At 37.6% G+C, this 16766-nt stretch overlaps 4 protein-coding genes across 5 annotated transcripts; 2 read left to right on the forward strand and 2 right to left on the reverse strand.

Moving 5' to 3' along the window:
* The first annotated feature begins 1222 nt into the window (after window positions 1–1222).
* Window positions 1223–4134, forward strand: LOC106383842. Its single transcript, XM_013823894.2, has one exon. It carries the CDS (start codon window positions 3730–3732, stop codon window positions 4132–4134), a length of 405 nt encoding a protein of 134 aa, XP_013679348.1. The 5' UTR covers window positions 1223–3729.
* Window positions 4135–5748: 1614 nt separating this feature from the next.
* LOC106387914 (superoxide dismutase [Fe] 2, chloroplastic) lies at window positions 5749–7869 on the forward strand. Of its 2 annotated transcripts, none has more exons than XM_013827854.3 (9): window positions 5749–5946; window positions 6020–6057; window positions 6220–6297; window positions 6518–6706; window positions 6794–6965; window positions 7054–7172; window positions 7268–7294; window positions 7390–7413; window positions 7487–7869. In XM_013827854.3, the coding sequence occupies exons 1-9, from the start codon at window positions 5889–5891 to the stop codon at window positions 7679–7681; spliced, it is 900 nt and encodes a 299-aa protein (XP_013683308.1). In that variant the 5' UTR covers window positions 5749–5888; the 3' UTR covers window positions 7682–7869. The 2 variants fall into 2 exon arrangements, with proteins under 2 accessions (XP_013683308.1, XP_013683309.1); XM_013827855.3 differs by having other exon boundaries at window positions 5766–5946; window positions 6226–6297.
* On the reverse strand, window positions 7688–10117 carry LOC106387913 (protein FRIGIDA-like). The gene is made up of 3 exons (XM_013827853.3): window positions 9129–10117; window positions 8661–8833; window positions 7688–8568 (listed from the first exon to the last, which is right to left on the reverse strand). The coding sequence occupies exons 1-3, from the start codon at window positions 10033–10035 to the stop codon at window positions 7858–7860; spliced, it is 1791 nt and encodes a 596-aa protein (XP_013683307.1). The 5' UTR covers window positions 10036–10117; the 3' UTR covers window positions 7688–7857.
* A 945-nt stretch (window positions 10118–11062) lies between these two features.
* LOC106387912 (chaperone protein ClpD, chloroplastic) lies at window positions 11063–15994 on the reverse strand. The gene is made up of 12 exons (XM_013827852.3): window positions 15065–15994; window positions 14419–14567; window positions 14095–14324; window positions 13885–13993; window positions 13661–13791; window positions 13284–13385; window positions 12904–13185; window positions 12715–12818; window positions 12345–12639; window positions 12038–12271; window positions 11705–11941; window positions 11063–11575 (listed from the first exon to the last, which is right to left on the reverse strand). Exons 1-12 carry the CDS (start codon window positions 15706–15708, stop codon window positions 11261–11263), a joined length of 2832 nt encoding a protein of 943 aa, XP_013683306.1. The 5' UTR covers window positions 15709–15994; the 3' UTR covers window positions 11063–11260.
* Window positions 15995–16766: the final 772 nt, after the last annotated feature.

Genomic DNA, 16766 nt, shown 5'->3' on the forward strand with positions numbered 1-16766 from the left:
TGGACAATTTAAAAATATCTTATATATTTGGGATGTTCCTAATAGGCATTAAATCTAAAATATATTTATATAATAGGGGTACAAAAATCAATTTCGGATACATTCAGAAATAGATTTGATTTGTATCAACTGGGTTTTTATTTAATTTCGAGATTTTTTTTTCAGAATTAGTATTATATTTCCAATTTTATTTATTTTAGGATTATGTTTTCAGTTTTTAAAAACTAAAACATAATAAAGTCTATCGTAATTAATTTTTTGTTTCATTAATCTAAATTTAAAATATCAGTGATTTAGTATTAGATTGAAATCCAGTTTTTAATATTACAAATACAATTAATGGAAAACTAAGTTATAGTTTATTTCTGATTTTAATTATATATAAATTAAATATTGTAATAAGGTTTATTTTCTTCAATTAGTTTGGTATATATATTTTTTAATTTGATATTAGATAAGATTTTCTTTAGTTATTATTCTAATCGCTTAAATGGTTGCTTATCCTTTGAATATTAATTTTTGTATTTCCATATTATATTATCTTGTATAGTCAGCCTCCCTCCCAACTCGTTAGACGGGCCTGACTGGTTCAACCGCAGCGGTTGCGGTTGCGGTTGCAGGAGTTTGCGGATGCGGGTGGTTGCGGTTTCTAGCGGTTTTAAGAGATTTGTACGACTGGTTCTGCGGTTAAAAATTGGTGCGTTTGAGGGATACTTATGACTGGTTAACTACCAAATGCAGCAGCGGTTAAATAATAAATTAACAATATTTACATTTTATACAATTATAAAAATATCAAAAATAATAATATTATAATAAATATAAAAGTTATATTTAGAAAGTTATACTTTAAATTTTTTAAAAATTATAGAAAATATTTTTATTTTAAAGTTTTATAATATTAATTAAAATATAATAGATATATTTTAGCATTTTTATAATTCTAATTTATTTTTTTATTGAATATTTTTATTTTTGTATTTATATTGTTTTGGAAAAAAAAAAAAAAATTTTTATCCTCCCGCAACCGCAAACGCTAGCTGGAACCAGCTTTTGAATTTATGAGGTTCAGAGCGGTTTGGAGCGGTTTGGAGCGGTTTGGAGCGGTTTGAACGATTGTTGCAAAAACGCCAACAACCGCTACCAACCGCAAAAGCTGCGTTTGCGGGTGGTAGCGGGAAAACCAGTCATACCCTCAATGTCAGTCAGTCATGTGTGATGATGGTGAGGTCATGTTATTTAAGCGGGACCGACGGGATATGTGTTGCCTCCGAGACTTAGGCATGTGTTTTGAGATTTTTCGATCGGGTAGTTTCTAGGACGTTTCTGTATCTACATGTTTTGTTGGCAACCGAAATCTTTTAACTGCCGTCAAACCTTGGCCAAACCGGCAAGACAGCCGATAATGCTTTGACGCATTCTTCTTCTATAAATATAAGACCAACCTATTTACTACTTGACATTTTCCATATGATTTTAGTTATAACTACTTCTCTCTACCTTCCGTCACATCTCCGTCTCATTCCTCTGTCATCTTCCTACTTGCACCACTGTTCACTTATTCGGTGTCTCACCATTTCATTAATCTGAATCTTTTGTACGTCGACATAACATTTGTACAACTTCTTTTTCAAAAAAAAAAACATTTATACAACCAAGTGAATGTTTTGTTTGCACAAAGCACAAGCATTGTGTATTTGTGTTCATAACTTGATTTGGATTCACTCTGATCACTCTATGTAAAACGTTTCAGGTTTTGGTATGGAGTATAGTGGAGGATGAAGCAGGTGGTCTGAAAATAAGGTGCATGTAGAAGGTGAGGGATTTTGGGTTCGGTGTTGAACTCATAAACAGGATCCAGAAGGTTGCTGAAGCCTCTGGTCATTAGCCTTCTCTCCATTTGGAAAGTCGTACTCAAGTTCGAGCTGAACTATCCACCTCTTCCACTGGTATGTCAACACAAAAACGAAAAAAAAAACAAAAGTGTAAGCTTTCAAGTTTCAATACATTTTGCAAGTAGCAGGTGCGTAAACTATCCACCTTTTTACGCTATCAAGCTTTTAAAACAAAAGTGTACACTTTCAACACATTTTTTTTTGACAAAACTTTCAACACATTTAAAAATGTTTTTTTGAAGCGTTTTGTAAGCAAGCTTCCAATTCAAGTTTTAAAGATGGAAACATACATCTGAGAAAGCTTATATGCTACTTTGATTCATATAGTGATATATAAAATCTATATTTCTTTAGCTTTTAGATATTGATTTGAGTTTGGAATTAGATGAAAATTAAGTAAAAAAATATTAATTTAGAAAATCTTAATTGATAATAATGCTTTATATTTTTTTGTCAAAAGGTTTACTACAAATTTTTAATGATTTTAAGTCTAAAGACTAAGTGTATTTTTTAAAATCTTAATTTATTTAAATTGCTGTCTACTTTAATATATGCCACAATAAATATCTAGTTTAAATATTTGAATAATGATTAAATAATTTTATTACAATGCAAGAACGAATCCTAATCTTATTTCCATAAGAAAATAAAATTTTGGCTTGAGTCGAATAAATTTACAAAAAGAAATTTGCTTTTCAACTTTCATTTAGTTCTCTTTATCATATGGCCAAATTAAATAATCAGGCCAATCAGACCAAATTATACATACAAGATAAAGAGAATGGATAAAAGGATTCCTATAAGATGAGGAAAGAAAATATATATTATAGTACAAAAGTGGTATATAATAAAAATTATATTTTGATATATTAATTTAGTTATGATTAGTAAGGACTGTAGCTTTATATTTTTTGATGTAGAATTTAATATGTAGATTTATTTATTGTAGTTTTCATTGCTGTAGTTTTTTAAAACACTAATTTTTTGCTCTCGAAATAAAGTTCTCTATAGTCTACAGCCATTTTTAATTTTCTAGAGATTTTTTTGAAGTAGTTTTTTTAAAGAAAAAAAAACTTGATTGGTTGACATATATGACTCTGAACTAAATTTTGACTTTCTAAAGCATTTACGGCCACAGCCAATCACCATATTCAATGACTATTGAGAAATGCAACTCACTTGAAGCATGATTTTATTCTCAATATCTTTTGGAGATCACATAACTCTTATAGATATTATGGAAAAGTTAAAAAGAGTTTATGATAAATATCTAACTTACATGTTAAAATAATTATTAAATATTTTTTTTTCATAAAATTCCCGCGCAAGCATGAAGCATAATGTTATTTTCTATAAGAAAATAACTATACTGACATGAGACAAATCAATTTTTCAAAAATGTTTTATTTTTCCTTCTTCCATCTAGTTTTTTCTCATATGATCAATCAAAACAAATTACATACATTAATCAAACTAAATTACATGCATGATAAAATGACAAACCGAAGGGATAATCAGGTTCCTATAACATTAATAAAGAAAATATATATATAAAAGAAAAATATATACTAGTGACCAAATACAATACATATATATATTAGGAAATAAAATAATATTATTGACCAATACCAAAGTAGAATAAAATATTTATCATAAAACTCAATATTTGACAGTTATGTTTCCAACAATTGATTAGAAGCCCTACACCATTTTTCTTATAAATTGAATCATATTGCATTACTTAATTTCATCAAGAATCAACTTACAAACAAATCATATCTTGGACATCTAAGTCTTCTCTTAATCATATCTGGAAACCCCAAGTATATTCATCATGTCGGTTAAGAATATGTTCTTTATTCTAGTGAGTATATGCATTGCCTCTTCCGTTAATGCTCAGTTACCGCAGTTTCCTTTTCCGCTTCCATTTCAACCAAGTCCTGGTATACCAGGATTTCCATTTCCATTTCCATTTCCATTTCAACCAAGTCCCGGTGGTATGCCAGGAATTCCTGATATGAGAAAATGTTGGTCAACATTTATGGATATGCCTGGATGCTTTGCAGAGATCAGACAATCTATTATCACTGGAAAATTTGGTAGTATAGGTCCAGCTTGTTGTAAAGCTTTCTTAGATGCTGAAGCCAACTGCACACGCAATCTTCCATTCAACCCGTTTTTCCCTCCTATGGTAAAGGAACAATGCTCCCGAGCTGCTGATCCTCCAACAACATTGTAGGATTAAGTATTAGCTACGCGAAAGATTAATTACAAAAAAGAAGGCTGTGATCTAATAACAATATTGTTGCATTTCCTACGAATAACAAAATCTTTAAGCATTTCATCTATTCTAGTAATATCTATTATTGAAGTTAAAGAATCAGACAAATAAAGCAACATATTTTGAGAAATGTATGAATCTCAAAACATGTCCAATGTTTGGTTGATGAATAAATCCTTGATCCTTTTATGTCACATTAATCATACATTATACATTTCGTAACTTTCGAAGTTGTTTATTTATATTAGATGCCAATACTTGTTTTTATGTCAAATGATTTTTAAAATAGTGACTAATACAAAATTAAGAATATTTATGCATATATACATATGCTTATTATTATTATATGATAAAGATCATACATACAATATGTATTTATTTGATATGATGGTTACTCAATGGTAATGATTGAAGAGAACATGGATCTTTTGTTGAATATAGATGAAAACTCTGTGATACCATAATCATTAAGGTCATTCATCCCTTGGATTCACCGGTTATGGAAAAAACGAAATGTCATCATGATCTTGGTTGGAAACAAAGATGATATTAGACTTGTGGTGTTGAGAGCACAAGCGAAACAGTTGACTGAGATAATTAATAGAGTATTTATGCCTGGTGCACAACCAATTTGGAGCGACAATGGACGATACCACGGCTGAATATAGGCAACTGCCAGTATTCATTCGCCGTGGGTTAATGCCTCGGCTTTGACTGGTGTTGCTTGGTTGTTGAGTGATCAGTCTGGTCAGGTTTTGTATCACAACAAAGAAGCATTCACTCTCACGAACTGCCATTTTTTGGTTACGATGAAGCCTACTTAGTTTGGCTGTTTGTGTTGCGAGATATTCACATCAGTCAAGTAAAATTTGTATAACGATATGACGGCTCACACTACGTTTTTTCTTCTTATTATGTTGGCTTTGTTCGCATATTATAATAGAAAGATAATGTTCTATTAATCGCTTACGTTATTCAACACATTTGTCTGTTTTCTACCTTCCGTCTTATTTTAGTTTCAAACTTCACACTTCTTTTGTTCAAATGGCTTCGAATGGAACAAGTCAAAGGTAATGGGTCGGCCTCCAGCCTCAGCTGTCAGCTGTGAGTCCGGATGGTCATTGAGTCGCCCAGCTCCAAGTCTTTTTTGTAGAGTCAGTGAGAATGTTGTTGCTGAAGAAGATGAGATTGTAAAATGGAGTTGGAGGATTACTCTGTTGATCCTGAAGAGCTGAGGCATAGGACAAGCGACGAGATCGTGACTTATAGGATATATAATGCAACTGCAACATCCAGCTCCTCAACGTGCTAAGCGGCGAGAATTCTCCACCTCTTGAGACTGAACTAGCAAACTAGACTTGATAGAGATATGATGTCAACTGGGTGGATTCTAGAGTCATAGATCTGGAAGATCCTTGCAGTGTCACCGGTCTCATCTGACTAGGTAAGCGCTCAGTTTGTGAATATTCCCCAAAGAAGACCCTCCTGTTGATGCCAAAGTCAATAATCCGTATAGTGATGATAAAACAAATTTGTATAAAATAGCCCATTGGTCACGGACGGGTGAACAAAAAATAAGAGATCACTAACTAGAGATTATTATTTAAATTAAAATTGCTCTAGTTACAGTACGTAGCATAATAGCGTAAGAAGGTTCACTTATCTAGACAGAGAAGCGAAACCTCTGTATACTAATTGCAGGCCATAAATCAATGATGATGACAACCACTTCCTCGTTTCTCTGGTCGTGCTCTCTGCTTCCTTCTCAAGGTTTCTCCTTTTCTATCTCTCTTATCTCTCCATCTCTCTCTCTCTCACTCACTATTAGTTTTTTTTTTAACAGGGCCAAACCGGCAAACGCAATGGAAAAGACACGAAAAGGTTCTGTCTTTCAGCCTCTCTTGTTCTCCTAAATCAACTGTTAAATTCTATATGAATGGAGCTCTCGTTTCAGTAATAAGACAGACCAAGGAACCATGCATATGTAGTGTTCGATGAAATGCTTGACTGAATCTTGAACTTGTTATTTATTTAATGGCGCAGAGACAGTTGTCGAGAAAGGTAGCTGTTTCTGGTGTTGTCAGAGCGGGATTTGAGCTTAAGCCACCTCCCTATCCTCTTGTACGTTTTTCGTTATCAAGACCCACCCAGCTTTTCGATTTTAATTTTGGTTGATAGATTATGCACATCATGTGGTAAAGAATACTGTATTAGTACAAATCTTTGAAGGTTCGCTTTAATATGGTAGTTATGATGATGAAATGTTATGAATGTTAAAAGTGCAACGAAGCGTGAAGGGGAGATGTTGCTCGCTCACTCTGTGTCTGTCTGTCTTTGGCAGGATGCTCTAGAACCGCATATGAGCCGGGAAACACTGGATTATCATTGGGGCAAGCATCACAAAACTTACGTTGAGAACCTGAACAAGCAAATCCTAGGCACAGATCTAGATGGATTGTCATTGGAAGAGGTTGTGCTACTTTCATATAACAGAGGCAATATGCTTCCTGTCTTCAATAATGCCGCACAGGTAAATAATGCCATATATCGGTTTTACCCGTTTCTTACCAAGGGGATTGGATGTGAACTAAGGTATATATGAGGAGGGGCTTTGCAGGCATGGAACCATGAGTTCTTCTGGGAGTCTATCCAACCCGGAGGTGGAGGAAAGCCAAGTGGAGATCTCCTCAGACTGATAGAGAGAGATTTTGGGTCTTTTGATGACTTTGTAGAAAGGTTCAAGGCAGCTGCATCCTCCAACTTTGGTTCTGGTTGGACTTGGCTTGCATGTGAGTGTTTCCAACTTATGCGTTCCCTTGCCACTATTAAAAAAAAATGCAAACCACCCCAACTTACTTAGGGGATACACTGATGCAGACAAGGCGAACAGACTCGATGTTGCAAATGCAGTAAACCCGCTTCCAAAGGAGGAAGACAAGAAGCTTGTGATAGTAAAAACTCCCAATGCAGTGAATCCACTCGTGTGGGACTATTCTGTAAGTGTCTAACTTTCCAAAAAATGTAGATGAACGCTGTTGTTAGGTATTTATTTTAATTTCCTCACACGTTTTGTCCATCTGTTTATATGCAGCCACTTCTCACCATTGATACATGGGAGGTATAACATAAGCTACTCATCTTTCACTCTATGAATTTCACCTTGGTTTCTTGATCCCTGACTTAGTTTTCTTCTTGCCTCTTTCTGCAAAACAGCACGCTTACTATCTGGATTTTGAGGTACCTTCAAAATGTTCTCACAAATTACTGAAAGCAGAGGTTCTCAGTTCTCATGTTGTTGTGTTTTGCGCAGAACCGAAGAGTCGAATACATAAATACATTCATGGAAAAGCTTGTGTCATGGGAAACTGTAAGCACAAGGCTAGAATCTGCAATGGCTCGAGCAGTTCAAAGAGAACAAGAAGGAACTGATACAGAAGATGAAGAGAATCCAGATGATGAAGAGCCAGAGGTTTACTTAGATGATGCATCTGAGGAGGTTGACTAACAAAACTGAGAATCAATGATAAACACATTTAGCTTCTGAACGAAATATCAATTACAGATCCTAAGCTTTCTGCTTGTTAAGCCCTAAGCTTTAAATATATTTTGTGGTTTCTTTGAAAAACAAAAACAATAAATTTTGTGGTTTCTTTGAAAAACAAAAACTGAATGTTAAATATTCTACATTCCTCCTATGCGGTCTTGTGATAAGTTACGAGGGGTCCTGTGATTGGACAAAGCCAAGTGTCTTTCTACAGATGGTGAATGTCTGTATAGACCATATGGCATTTGATGTTGCCCATGAACTGGAGGAGGGTACTCTTGAGGACGTCTCTGTCCGTGAACCGGAGAATAAGAATTTGGAGGCAGATGATCATACGCAGACACACTTCTTCCTAACCCACCAGGTGGAACCATATATTCAGGGGATCTCATAAGACCTGACCGATGAGGAAAACCTGATGATGGGCCGAGGTAACTACTGACAAGAGCTGATATTTCATCTGCATCTCCCTCTCTGTGACTAGGGAAGCTTCGGTGGTCGCGGTACATCGGAGAATAAGATGCGGCAGCTGTTGGTGGCATTTCCATTTCTGACAACCTTGGACGTTTCATCTGCTGGTTATACAATCTCTCGCTAATTGCCGCTTCCTCCCTTATACTGATGGATCTCGCTTCCTCCATTCGACTGATGGATCTCGCTTCCTCCATTCGACTGATAGATCTCGCTTCCTCCATCTGTTTGTCAAGCTGAACAATGTCTTTCTCAAGCTTGGCCATTTGCTCTTTGATCTGCCACCCTGGTACTTCTTTCGCTGGGTCTAACTTGTGAGCTTCCAAACACTTCATCACTGATGATAACGCATCCAACTGCTTTTCGTTCGCAGTTTTCTGTTGAGAAAATAAAAAAGCAAACAACGATAAGAATCAGAACAGGAAAAAAGAGTTTATCAAGGTAAACAACGAGTAAAGAAGAGTCATACAGATGCCATGGGTGCTTGTGCTTGACGTTTCGCCCTCTCAAATGAATCCTTCCTCATCCTTAGGAAGGAAGTTAGAATTGAAGAAGGTGAAAACCTATCCTCCATCCCAAAGGTATAAACCAGCTCAAGAGCTTCAATATGCATTCCACGCTTGAAACTTGAATCAACTATACCTATACGGCCAAAAGATTATTGTATTAAGATCCTTTTAGTAGACATTGCTCAAGGCTTATGTAGTATGCAACATAAAAGTCAAATGATTTGAACTTGCAATATCGAATGTGCAGCTTTACAACTTGTCATTGCATTCTAGAATGCCATGTTCTGTCCTATCTCATTGCATGGTACGTAAAATTCTACTCCCAAAATCATATAAACAACCAAACACAAAGATGAAAACTTGACTCTAACCCATTCCACAACAAAAGAAACCACCTTTGTAACGTACTCAAGAAAAGAACAAGGTACCTGACATCATAGGGACAAGAAACGGTGACCGTTTAAGAGCACCAACAATCTCATCAGTACCACTCTGCCTAATCAAATCCAACAAATCCATACTCTTAAAGCTCTCCGGAATCCCAAAACAAGCAACCAACAGAAGCAAACCCCTTGCGTCCATAGCCTCCGCTGCACCCAACCATCCTTCACCCACCAGCCTCTTCTTCCACGCAACAGCAGCCGCCTCCGCCTCATCTTTCACAGAACTAACCAAAAGCTTCTTCTTCTTCTCTCCCTCAGGATCAAACGTCAGAAGGTAACACTCCAGGATAAGAAGCGAAACCTTCCTCGCGGTGATCGCGGGCAAATCTTTGGCGAAGGCTTTGCGCCCTTGCAAGTAAAACTTCCCGATGCAGTCCAACACGAACTTCGCCGGGTCCTTGGCCAGCTTCAACGCTCCAGGAATCTCTTCGATTAGCTTGGCTCGCTCAGAGATGTTCACGAACATGTACCTTCGGAGCTCTTTGCTCCACATCGACTCGCAGAATCGCTCCGCTTCGGACTTCTCCTTGGGCGGCGATTGGCAAGCAATCGCCGTGGCTGTTTTGTTTTGCGGAGGAGGCGACGCGGCGGCGGTTTCGATGATGCCGTTAGTTTTGAGATTGGAGTCGATCGCGTTCCCGATGTAATCCATGTGGCTCTGCAGTTCGTCGTAGCGGCGTTTGAAGGCGTCGACTGCGGCTGCTAACGCGGTTAAGTCGACGATGGATTTCAAAAACTGAGGATCGTTAGATTGTTCGATCGTGGTTTCGATGTTTGTAGGCACGGTTTCGACAGTAGCCTGCGCTTCTCTCCGTTGGATCATCGCCGATGAAGGTTGCTCCTCCTCCCTTGTTGATGGAGCAGGGAGCAGAGAACCATTACGGACGGCCATTGGGGATTGCGGAAGAAGAAGATTGCAAAAACAGTTGTTGTGTTTAAATAAAGCCCTAGTTTATTCGTTCCTCCTCTCGTGACTGTTCAGAATATGGCCCTATTAATATCTTTTTGACTCGAAAGTAACCGAAGTCGATACTAAAATTTGTAGATAAAAAAATCTAAGTGACTGAGAAATTGCAACTTTTCAAGTCGTACTATGGAAAATTTATATACTTCATTCCAATTTTCCACACTCAAAAAAAAAAAAGAAACTTGAAGAACTGGAACCGTTATTAAGTTTATTTGAAAAAATCGTTATTAAGTTCGTTAGCAGTGTATCCTACGAATATGTTAGGAAACATCGTGTTAATACTATTTTTGTTTAATGTTTTTCTTAGCAACCTATTTTGATATTTTATGACTTACGTAACCAATAACGTTATTATGGAATCGTCGGTAATATTTTTCATAATTGGTAACATTATAATTATCCAACTTAAAAGGAAATCAAAAAGATTGATGTCGATATCAATGAAGTTAAAATGTTAACAAAATGTGCTGATTAGTAGACATTGATTAACCGCAAAATCGCAGAATAATTAATTAGTCGGAAAATAAAATTTAAGGGCTGAGAAATTGCAACTTTTCAAGTGGTACAATAGGAAAAATTATATATACTTCATTCTGTTTTTTCCACACACACAGAAAAATAAATAGAAACTCTCAATGGAGTTGAAAAATAGATTTGATGATCTAAGAAGCAGATTCCGAGAGTTCAAGATAACCTACATTTCTCGGGATCAAAATAGAACCGCGGATCACTTAGTTAGGACAATTTTTGTCGTCACAAAAAAAAAACAAGAATACCTGATTATGAAGTACCAATAATCTCATTAGAAATAAATAGACTAGCTCCGCCTAGTCTAAATTATGCTCAGGTACTTGCATAGTTTTATGTTTATCGATACTCAAAATGTGTGTTGAATTTACAAATATATGTATACTCCTACAATCATTCTTAACTATTCTTCCATGCAAGCACATGACTCGACCAGTTTAGAAAATTAATTCGAGTATCAAATACATAATTCAATAAGCTACTACAATTACCTCACGCACTAATCACTATGTATCTTTTTATATATATATACACACATTTGCAACAAGCAATAGAGGTTCAACTATAAGGCGAGAGAGTATAACCAAAGAATCTTTATATACAATCCTCCAATGGTGAAAATCTATGCGATCGATGTCTTGTCTGTAACTCGTACATTGTGAGAATCTGGTTTGGTCCGAACCGAAGGGTTTCCTGTATCATCGAGAACCACAAAAGCCGTGTCACCGGGCTTAAAGCTCCCAGCAAGAAAGGCTTCGCTGAGTGGATCTTCCACAATCTCCGTGACGGTTCTACGTAGTGGTCGTGCACCGTAGGCCGGATCATAGCCTTGTCTGCATATAAGCTCCTTGACAGGTTCAGACACCTCTAAACCGACTCCAAGTGCCACAAGCCTCGACTTCAAGTCTTGTAACATCAGATTCAAAATCTCCATCATCTGCAAAATCAGAGTTGAATTTCTTTTTTAATATATTTGCTTCTTCTTTTTTAAATAGAAGGTTGAAGCCTGTAATCCCCAGACCCGAAACCTTATTTTTAAGATTAAAAGATAGATACAATTACTAACCTGCGCCTGCTCGAGCTGTCTGAAGATGACGATTTCGTCAATACGGTTCAACAACTCTGGACGGAAGTAGTTCTTGAGTTCTTCGACTACCAAAGCTTTCATACCAGAGTAAGAAGCTTCCTCTTCGTCATCATCGAGGATAAAACCGATTGACCTCTGTCTTCCCTTGGCAATGGCTGATGATCCGACATTAGAGGTCATTATGATCAGTGCGTTCTTGAAAGACACTCTCCTTCCCTGTAAGATAACAGAGCCAACATAAAGTTCCAACTCTGTAGGTCTATTGAAGACGCTAGAAAATGATTTTAAAGTATAAATGTGGGCCAATCGAACCTGTGAATCGGTAAGATGGCCGTCTTCGAAGAGCTGGAGAAGAATGTTGAAAATATCAGGATGGGCTTTCTCTATCTCATCGAATAAAACCACTGTAAAAGGACGTCTCCTGATAGCTTCAGTGAGCATTCCACCTTCTTCAAAACCAACATATCCGGGAGGAGAGCCTATCAATTTGCTCACCGTATGACGCTCCATGTACTCACTCATGTCCAATCTCAGCATAGATTCCTCCTGCAATGAATAAATCAGTTCAGTGACCACATCATGTGTCATCAGCAGTACATTGTTAACGAAGAAGCCGTACCGATCCAAAATAATTAGCTGCTAGAGCTTTAGTGAGTTCGGTTTTTCCAACTCCAGTAGGTCCACAGAACAGCATAGCGGCAATAGGACGGTCAGGATCTTTTAAGCCAACACGTGACCTCTTCACAGCTCTAGATATGGCAGCTACGGCCTCGTCTTGACCAACGACTCTGTTTCTGAGCTCATCTTCTAGACCCATAAGAAGCATTCTCTCATCTGCGGTGATCTGCTGAACTGGAATTCCAGACCAAGCCGATGCAACCGCTGCAATATCATCAGGCCCCACCTCTATAGGCCTGAAAAGTAGAATCAAACAAATGTTATAGAGGTTACTTCTTTAATTTGTAATTATATAAAAGAAGAAATCATACTCATCGTTGCCTGCTGCAGGTGGTAGAGAAGACTCCTCAACTAGTTCAGTAGACTCGTCTACAATGTTATTACCATCTTCCTGGTTCGGCCTGCTTGATAGAACCTATTAACAAGAAAAATTATTGAAGCCATTTAATAGGTAAATATGATAATGTATATACTCGTAGGACGAATGTCTAGTCTATTACCACTTCGTGCATGGCCTGAACAGTTCTGATCTCTTGCCAGTAATCATCCGGTGGCTTCGAAAGGATACAGATTGCATCCTCCTTTTTCTTTCTAAAAGCTTGGATGCGAGCTCTGCTTCCCGCCTCGTCAATAAGATCGATAGCTTTATCTGGAAGAAACCTATCCGCGATGTATCGCGATGAAAGGTACACTGCAGCATCTATAGCTTCCATAGTGTATTTGCAGTTGTGATGGGCTTCGTATTTTTCACGAAGGCCTATCAAAATCTTCACCGCGTCTTCCTAAAAATTATTGTTAAGATGAATACAATAGATAAGAAAAACAGATGTTGTTTGGTTTGATAAGATTAGCAAAACATTGGCTTGAACTGAAAAGAAACCTCGCTTGGCTCGTCAATCAACACTGGCTGGAACCTCCTTGCTAGGGCTTTGTCCTTCTCAAACTGACTCCTGAATTCGTCAAGGGTTGTGGATGCAATGCACTGCAAATGGTTGATTATTGATTAGTAGAGCTAGCTTTCGAGCACCATATAATTAGCATATGTTTCACATTACTTTTTTTCAGTTTTACTAGAATCTTTGAGCATAAACCAAACCCAAAGTGGTACACTTTCTCAAAGCAGCACAGAGTCAATTCATTCAGCATATGTTTCACATTACTTTTTTTCAGTTTTACTAGAATCTTTGAGCATAAACCAAACCCAAAGTGGTACACTTTCTCAAAGCAGCACAGAGTCAATTCATTTAACATGCGTACCTGAAGTTCACCCCTTCCAAGTGGTGGTTTCAAGAGATTAGCAATGTCAAGACCAGACCCTTTGTTGCCTCTTCCGACTGTGCCAGATCCAATAAGAGTGTGCACTTCATCTATGAAGAGAATCACCTTACCTATGAGAAAGAAAAAGGAGAAAAAAAATGTTAATAATGTGCCATTTTAGTTTTACAGTCTTCCATGAATTAGTAGAGTTTGAGATCAATAACCTGATTTTTTCACTTCGCTTATCAAAGCAGTGACTCGTGATTCCAGTTCCCCTCTTTCCTTTGCACCAGCCATAAGCAGTCCTATATCCAGGGACATGATGCGTTTTGTCTAACATATAGCAACAAACAAAAATTGTCATGTACATGGTTTTGACCAACTTCAGATTTTTTTCAAAAAAAAAATTAATTTGCTTAGATGCTGATGCTCACCAAGAGAAATCCAGGAGCATTTGCTTCCGCAATACTAATCGCTAGTCCTTCAGCGATGGCGGTCTTCCCAACACCAGCCTCACCTAGAAGAATAGGGTTGTTTTTGGTTCTGCGGCAAAGTATCTGGATGACTCTTTGAACTTCCTTCTCCCTGCCAATAACAGGATCAATAAGCCCCTCGCTAGCTCGTGCCGTAAGATCCACACAGAACTGTTCCAGTACACTTTTCTCTGGTGAAACACAAAAAAAAAATTGGTTAAAAAGGTCTATCAGTATCTCACTTCTCAGACTCATAAGAACAAATAAAGTGAATAAACACATTACCTTTAGTTCTTCCAGCACTTCCAGGACCACCAACTCTGCCATTAGGGGAAGCGTCTTTAGAAGAAGGTGGTTCTCTTCCGTCTTTGGCAATCTCTCCTTTAAGTCTGGTCAGTGCTGCTGCTGTGAGCAAATTCATATTTGCTCCCAATCTAATATCACATCAACAAATCAAAAGGTAATCAGAGACACTTCGTTTCATTGCAGCATATAGTCTTTTTTAATGACCCATTCGGATTGTAAAGACCCGACTAACTAGGCCTGCGGTTATTAATCGAACAGAACTGAACTTAACCGAACCAAAAAGTTCAGATCAGTTAGAAGGTTCGGTTCAATTCAGCAACTAAAAAACTTGGTTTTCGGACTAATACCAACCTTAACCAAAATTTTGAATCAAAATCTGAACCGAAATAACCTAATTAATCAAAAAAAAAATTCGGATTTTATCCAATTTAAACTCAAAATTTAACCCAAAACCATAAAACTTCGGTAGAAATTTTGAAACCGAACCAAACCCCAACTAACCGAATTTCAAAGTAACCAACCCTAATAACCGAAGAAACCGAATCCGCAGGCCAACCACTAACTCTAAAGGCGAGGGACAATAGCCAAATGCTTAATCCCCTCCCAATTGAAGAGGATCTTTTACCTCTTGAGGACTTTCCCAGCGCTACCGTCATCAACGGTAAAGAGTCCGACAGCTATATGCTCGGGAGCAATATACTGACACTCCAAAGTCCTCGAATACTCCACCGCAGCTTCGAACACCCGCTTCGTGCTGATCGAGAACGGCATATCCGTGGACCTAGAGTACGAACTCGACGACGACGACTCCGATAAGCCCGAATCGTCGGAGTTAGCTTTGTCCCAGATACTCGAGACAGCTTCACGCGCCTTGTCTACGGTGACTCCGGATCCGAGGAACCCCTGAGGGTCGCGATCCTCGGCGATGAGGCCGAGGAGAAGGTGCTGAGGGTAGACCATGTCTTTCCCCAACGATTTAGCTTCCTTCTGGGAGAAGATGATGGCTCTGATGGCTCGTTCGGTGAACCGCTCGAAAACGGCTGAGATCGGGGTGAGTTTGTTTCGTTTCTTGCGGGGGAATCGGCGGGAGTTCGTTGGAGTTGTGGAGAGGCGGTGGATCGTACGGCGGTTGGAGAGGGAGATTCCGAGGTAGGAGGAGGAGAAGGAAGAGAGGGAAGAAGCGGCGAAGGAGGTGACGGGAGAAGATGAAGAAGAGGGGAGACGGCGGGTGTGAAGGGTTAGAGGAGAGGAAGTAGATAAGACTTCCATGATCGTCTTCGTTGGCGGTGAGAAACTCTCCGGTGGTGTTTTTCCGGTTTGTGCCAAAGTTATGAGAATTATTATTATTTTGAGGAAAATGAATAAAGGAAGCAAAGAAAAGTAAGCTGAGACGTCACGGCAAAGTATTTTTTTTTTTCGTTATTCGGTTGTTTGTGGATTCTTCGTATTATATAAACGAAACTCTCTGGATTCTTAAGGCTCTGTTTGGGTATGATTTATTAGCCGCGTTTGCGTTTTGATAAGATTCTTTTCACTGTTGTCTATTGTTTACTTTGTAATAGGAGACTAAAAGAGGCGTAGGCGTGTTTCAATAAATATAAGATTGTAATTTAGTGGAAACTCAAGTCGACACAAACAAAGAGAGAGAGAGAGAGATATTTCTTCTTTCACAATGGCTTTTCATAACATTTATAAGAATATTATGTACACTCTTGTGATTGTGGATTAACAGGTAAAAAAAAGTGTAAATATTAGTATGAATTCAATGTTTGCCGAGTTTAACTGTTTAAGTATCAGTTTAACGAGTTGTAAAGGTGGTCATATAGTTTGTTTATTTATTTATTATTATTTTTATTTTTTTTGGCATCGTTTGTTTATTTATTTGTCTTAACTTAAGCCATTCTGGATAAGATGACACATCTATTATTTTGTTTTGAATACATTATTTAGAGAAAACCTTCTGTGGTGTCTTTCGCACAACCTCAAAAATAAACGTATAACATGTGGAATGTGTTTGGATGATAATGAATGCAAGTTTGCGTGACATAACGTCTGACGCGCTTTTCCCTGAAAAGAACAAAAGTTTTGGGTTTTTCTTCTTCTAGTAGATGAACGTTTTAAACTTTTTATCCTCGTCAAACATATATACTTGTGAATATGTAAGTTTAAGTAGTACAAATCTAGCTTCTGTGATCTTTTAATTTAGGCATACCCTTTCCCGAAAAAGTATTAGATATAAATACAATTGTAAAGCAAAATATGCTGGTATGGTATCTGCCATTTGACCCATGCCCTCAAGTCAACAAATGTTGAAAACTCAGAACGTT

The sequence above is a fragment of the Brassica napus genome, chromosome A3 (assembly GCF_020379485.1).
Source record: "Brassica napus cultivar Da-Ae chromosome A3, Da-Ae, whole genome shotgun sequence".
NCBI lineage: Eukaryota > Viridiplantae > Streptophyta > Magnoliopsida > Brassicales > Brassicaceae > Brassica > Brassica napus.

What these genes read in the sequence shown, in the direction of transcription:
- LOC106387912 (XM_013827852.3), bottom strand. Translation starts at nt 15,708, where the DNA reads ATGGAAGTCTTATCTACTTCCTCTCCTCTAACCCTTCACACCCGCCGT. An exon ending in ATGCTCCTGGATTTCTCTTG is followed by an intron (nt 13,994 to 14,094) that starts GTGAGCATCAGC and finishes GCTATATGTTAG; the next exon opens with ACAAAACGCATCATGTCCCT. An exon ending in AAGCGAAGTGAAAAAATCAG is followed by an intron (nt 13,792 to 13,884) that starts GTTATTGATCTC and finishes TCTTTCTCATAG; the next exon opens with GTAAGGTGATTCTCTTCATA.
- LOC106387914 (XM_013827854.3), top strand. Translation starts at nt 5,889, where the DNA reads ATGATGATGACAACCACTTCCTCGTTTCTCTGGTCGTGCTCTCTGCTT. An exon ending in CTCTCTGCTTCCTTCTCAAG is followed by an intron (nt 5,947 to 6,019) that starts GTTTCTCCTTTT and finishes TTTTTTTAACAG; the next exon opens with GGCCAAACCGGCAAACGCAA. An exon ending in CACTCGTGTGGGACTATTCT is followed by an intron (nt 7,173 to 7,267) that starts GTAAGTGTCTAA and finishes GTTTATATGCAG; the next exon opens with CCACTTCTCACCATTGATAC.
- LOC106387913 (XM_013827853.3), bottom strand. Translation starts at nt 10,035, where the DNA reads ATGGCCGTCCGTAATGGTTCTCTGCTCCCTGCTCCATCAACAAGGGAG. An exon ending in TCTTGTCCCTATGATGTCAG is followed by an intron (nt 8,834 to 9,128) that starts GTACCTTGTTCT and finishes TTGGCCGTATAG; the next exon opens with GTATAGTTGATTCAAGTTTC. An exon ending in CACAAGCACCCATGGCATCT is followed by an intron (nt 8,569 to 8,660) that starts GTATGACTCTTC and finishes TTTTCTCAACAG; the next exon opens with AAAACTGCGAACGAAAAGCA.
- LOC106383842 (XM_013823894.2), top strand. Translation starts at nt 3,730, where the DNA reads ATGTCGGTTAAGAATATGTTCTTTATTCTAGTGAGTATATGCATTGCC.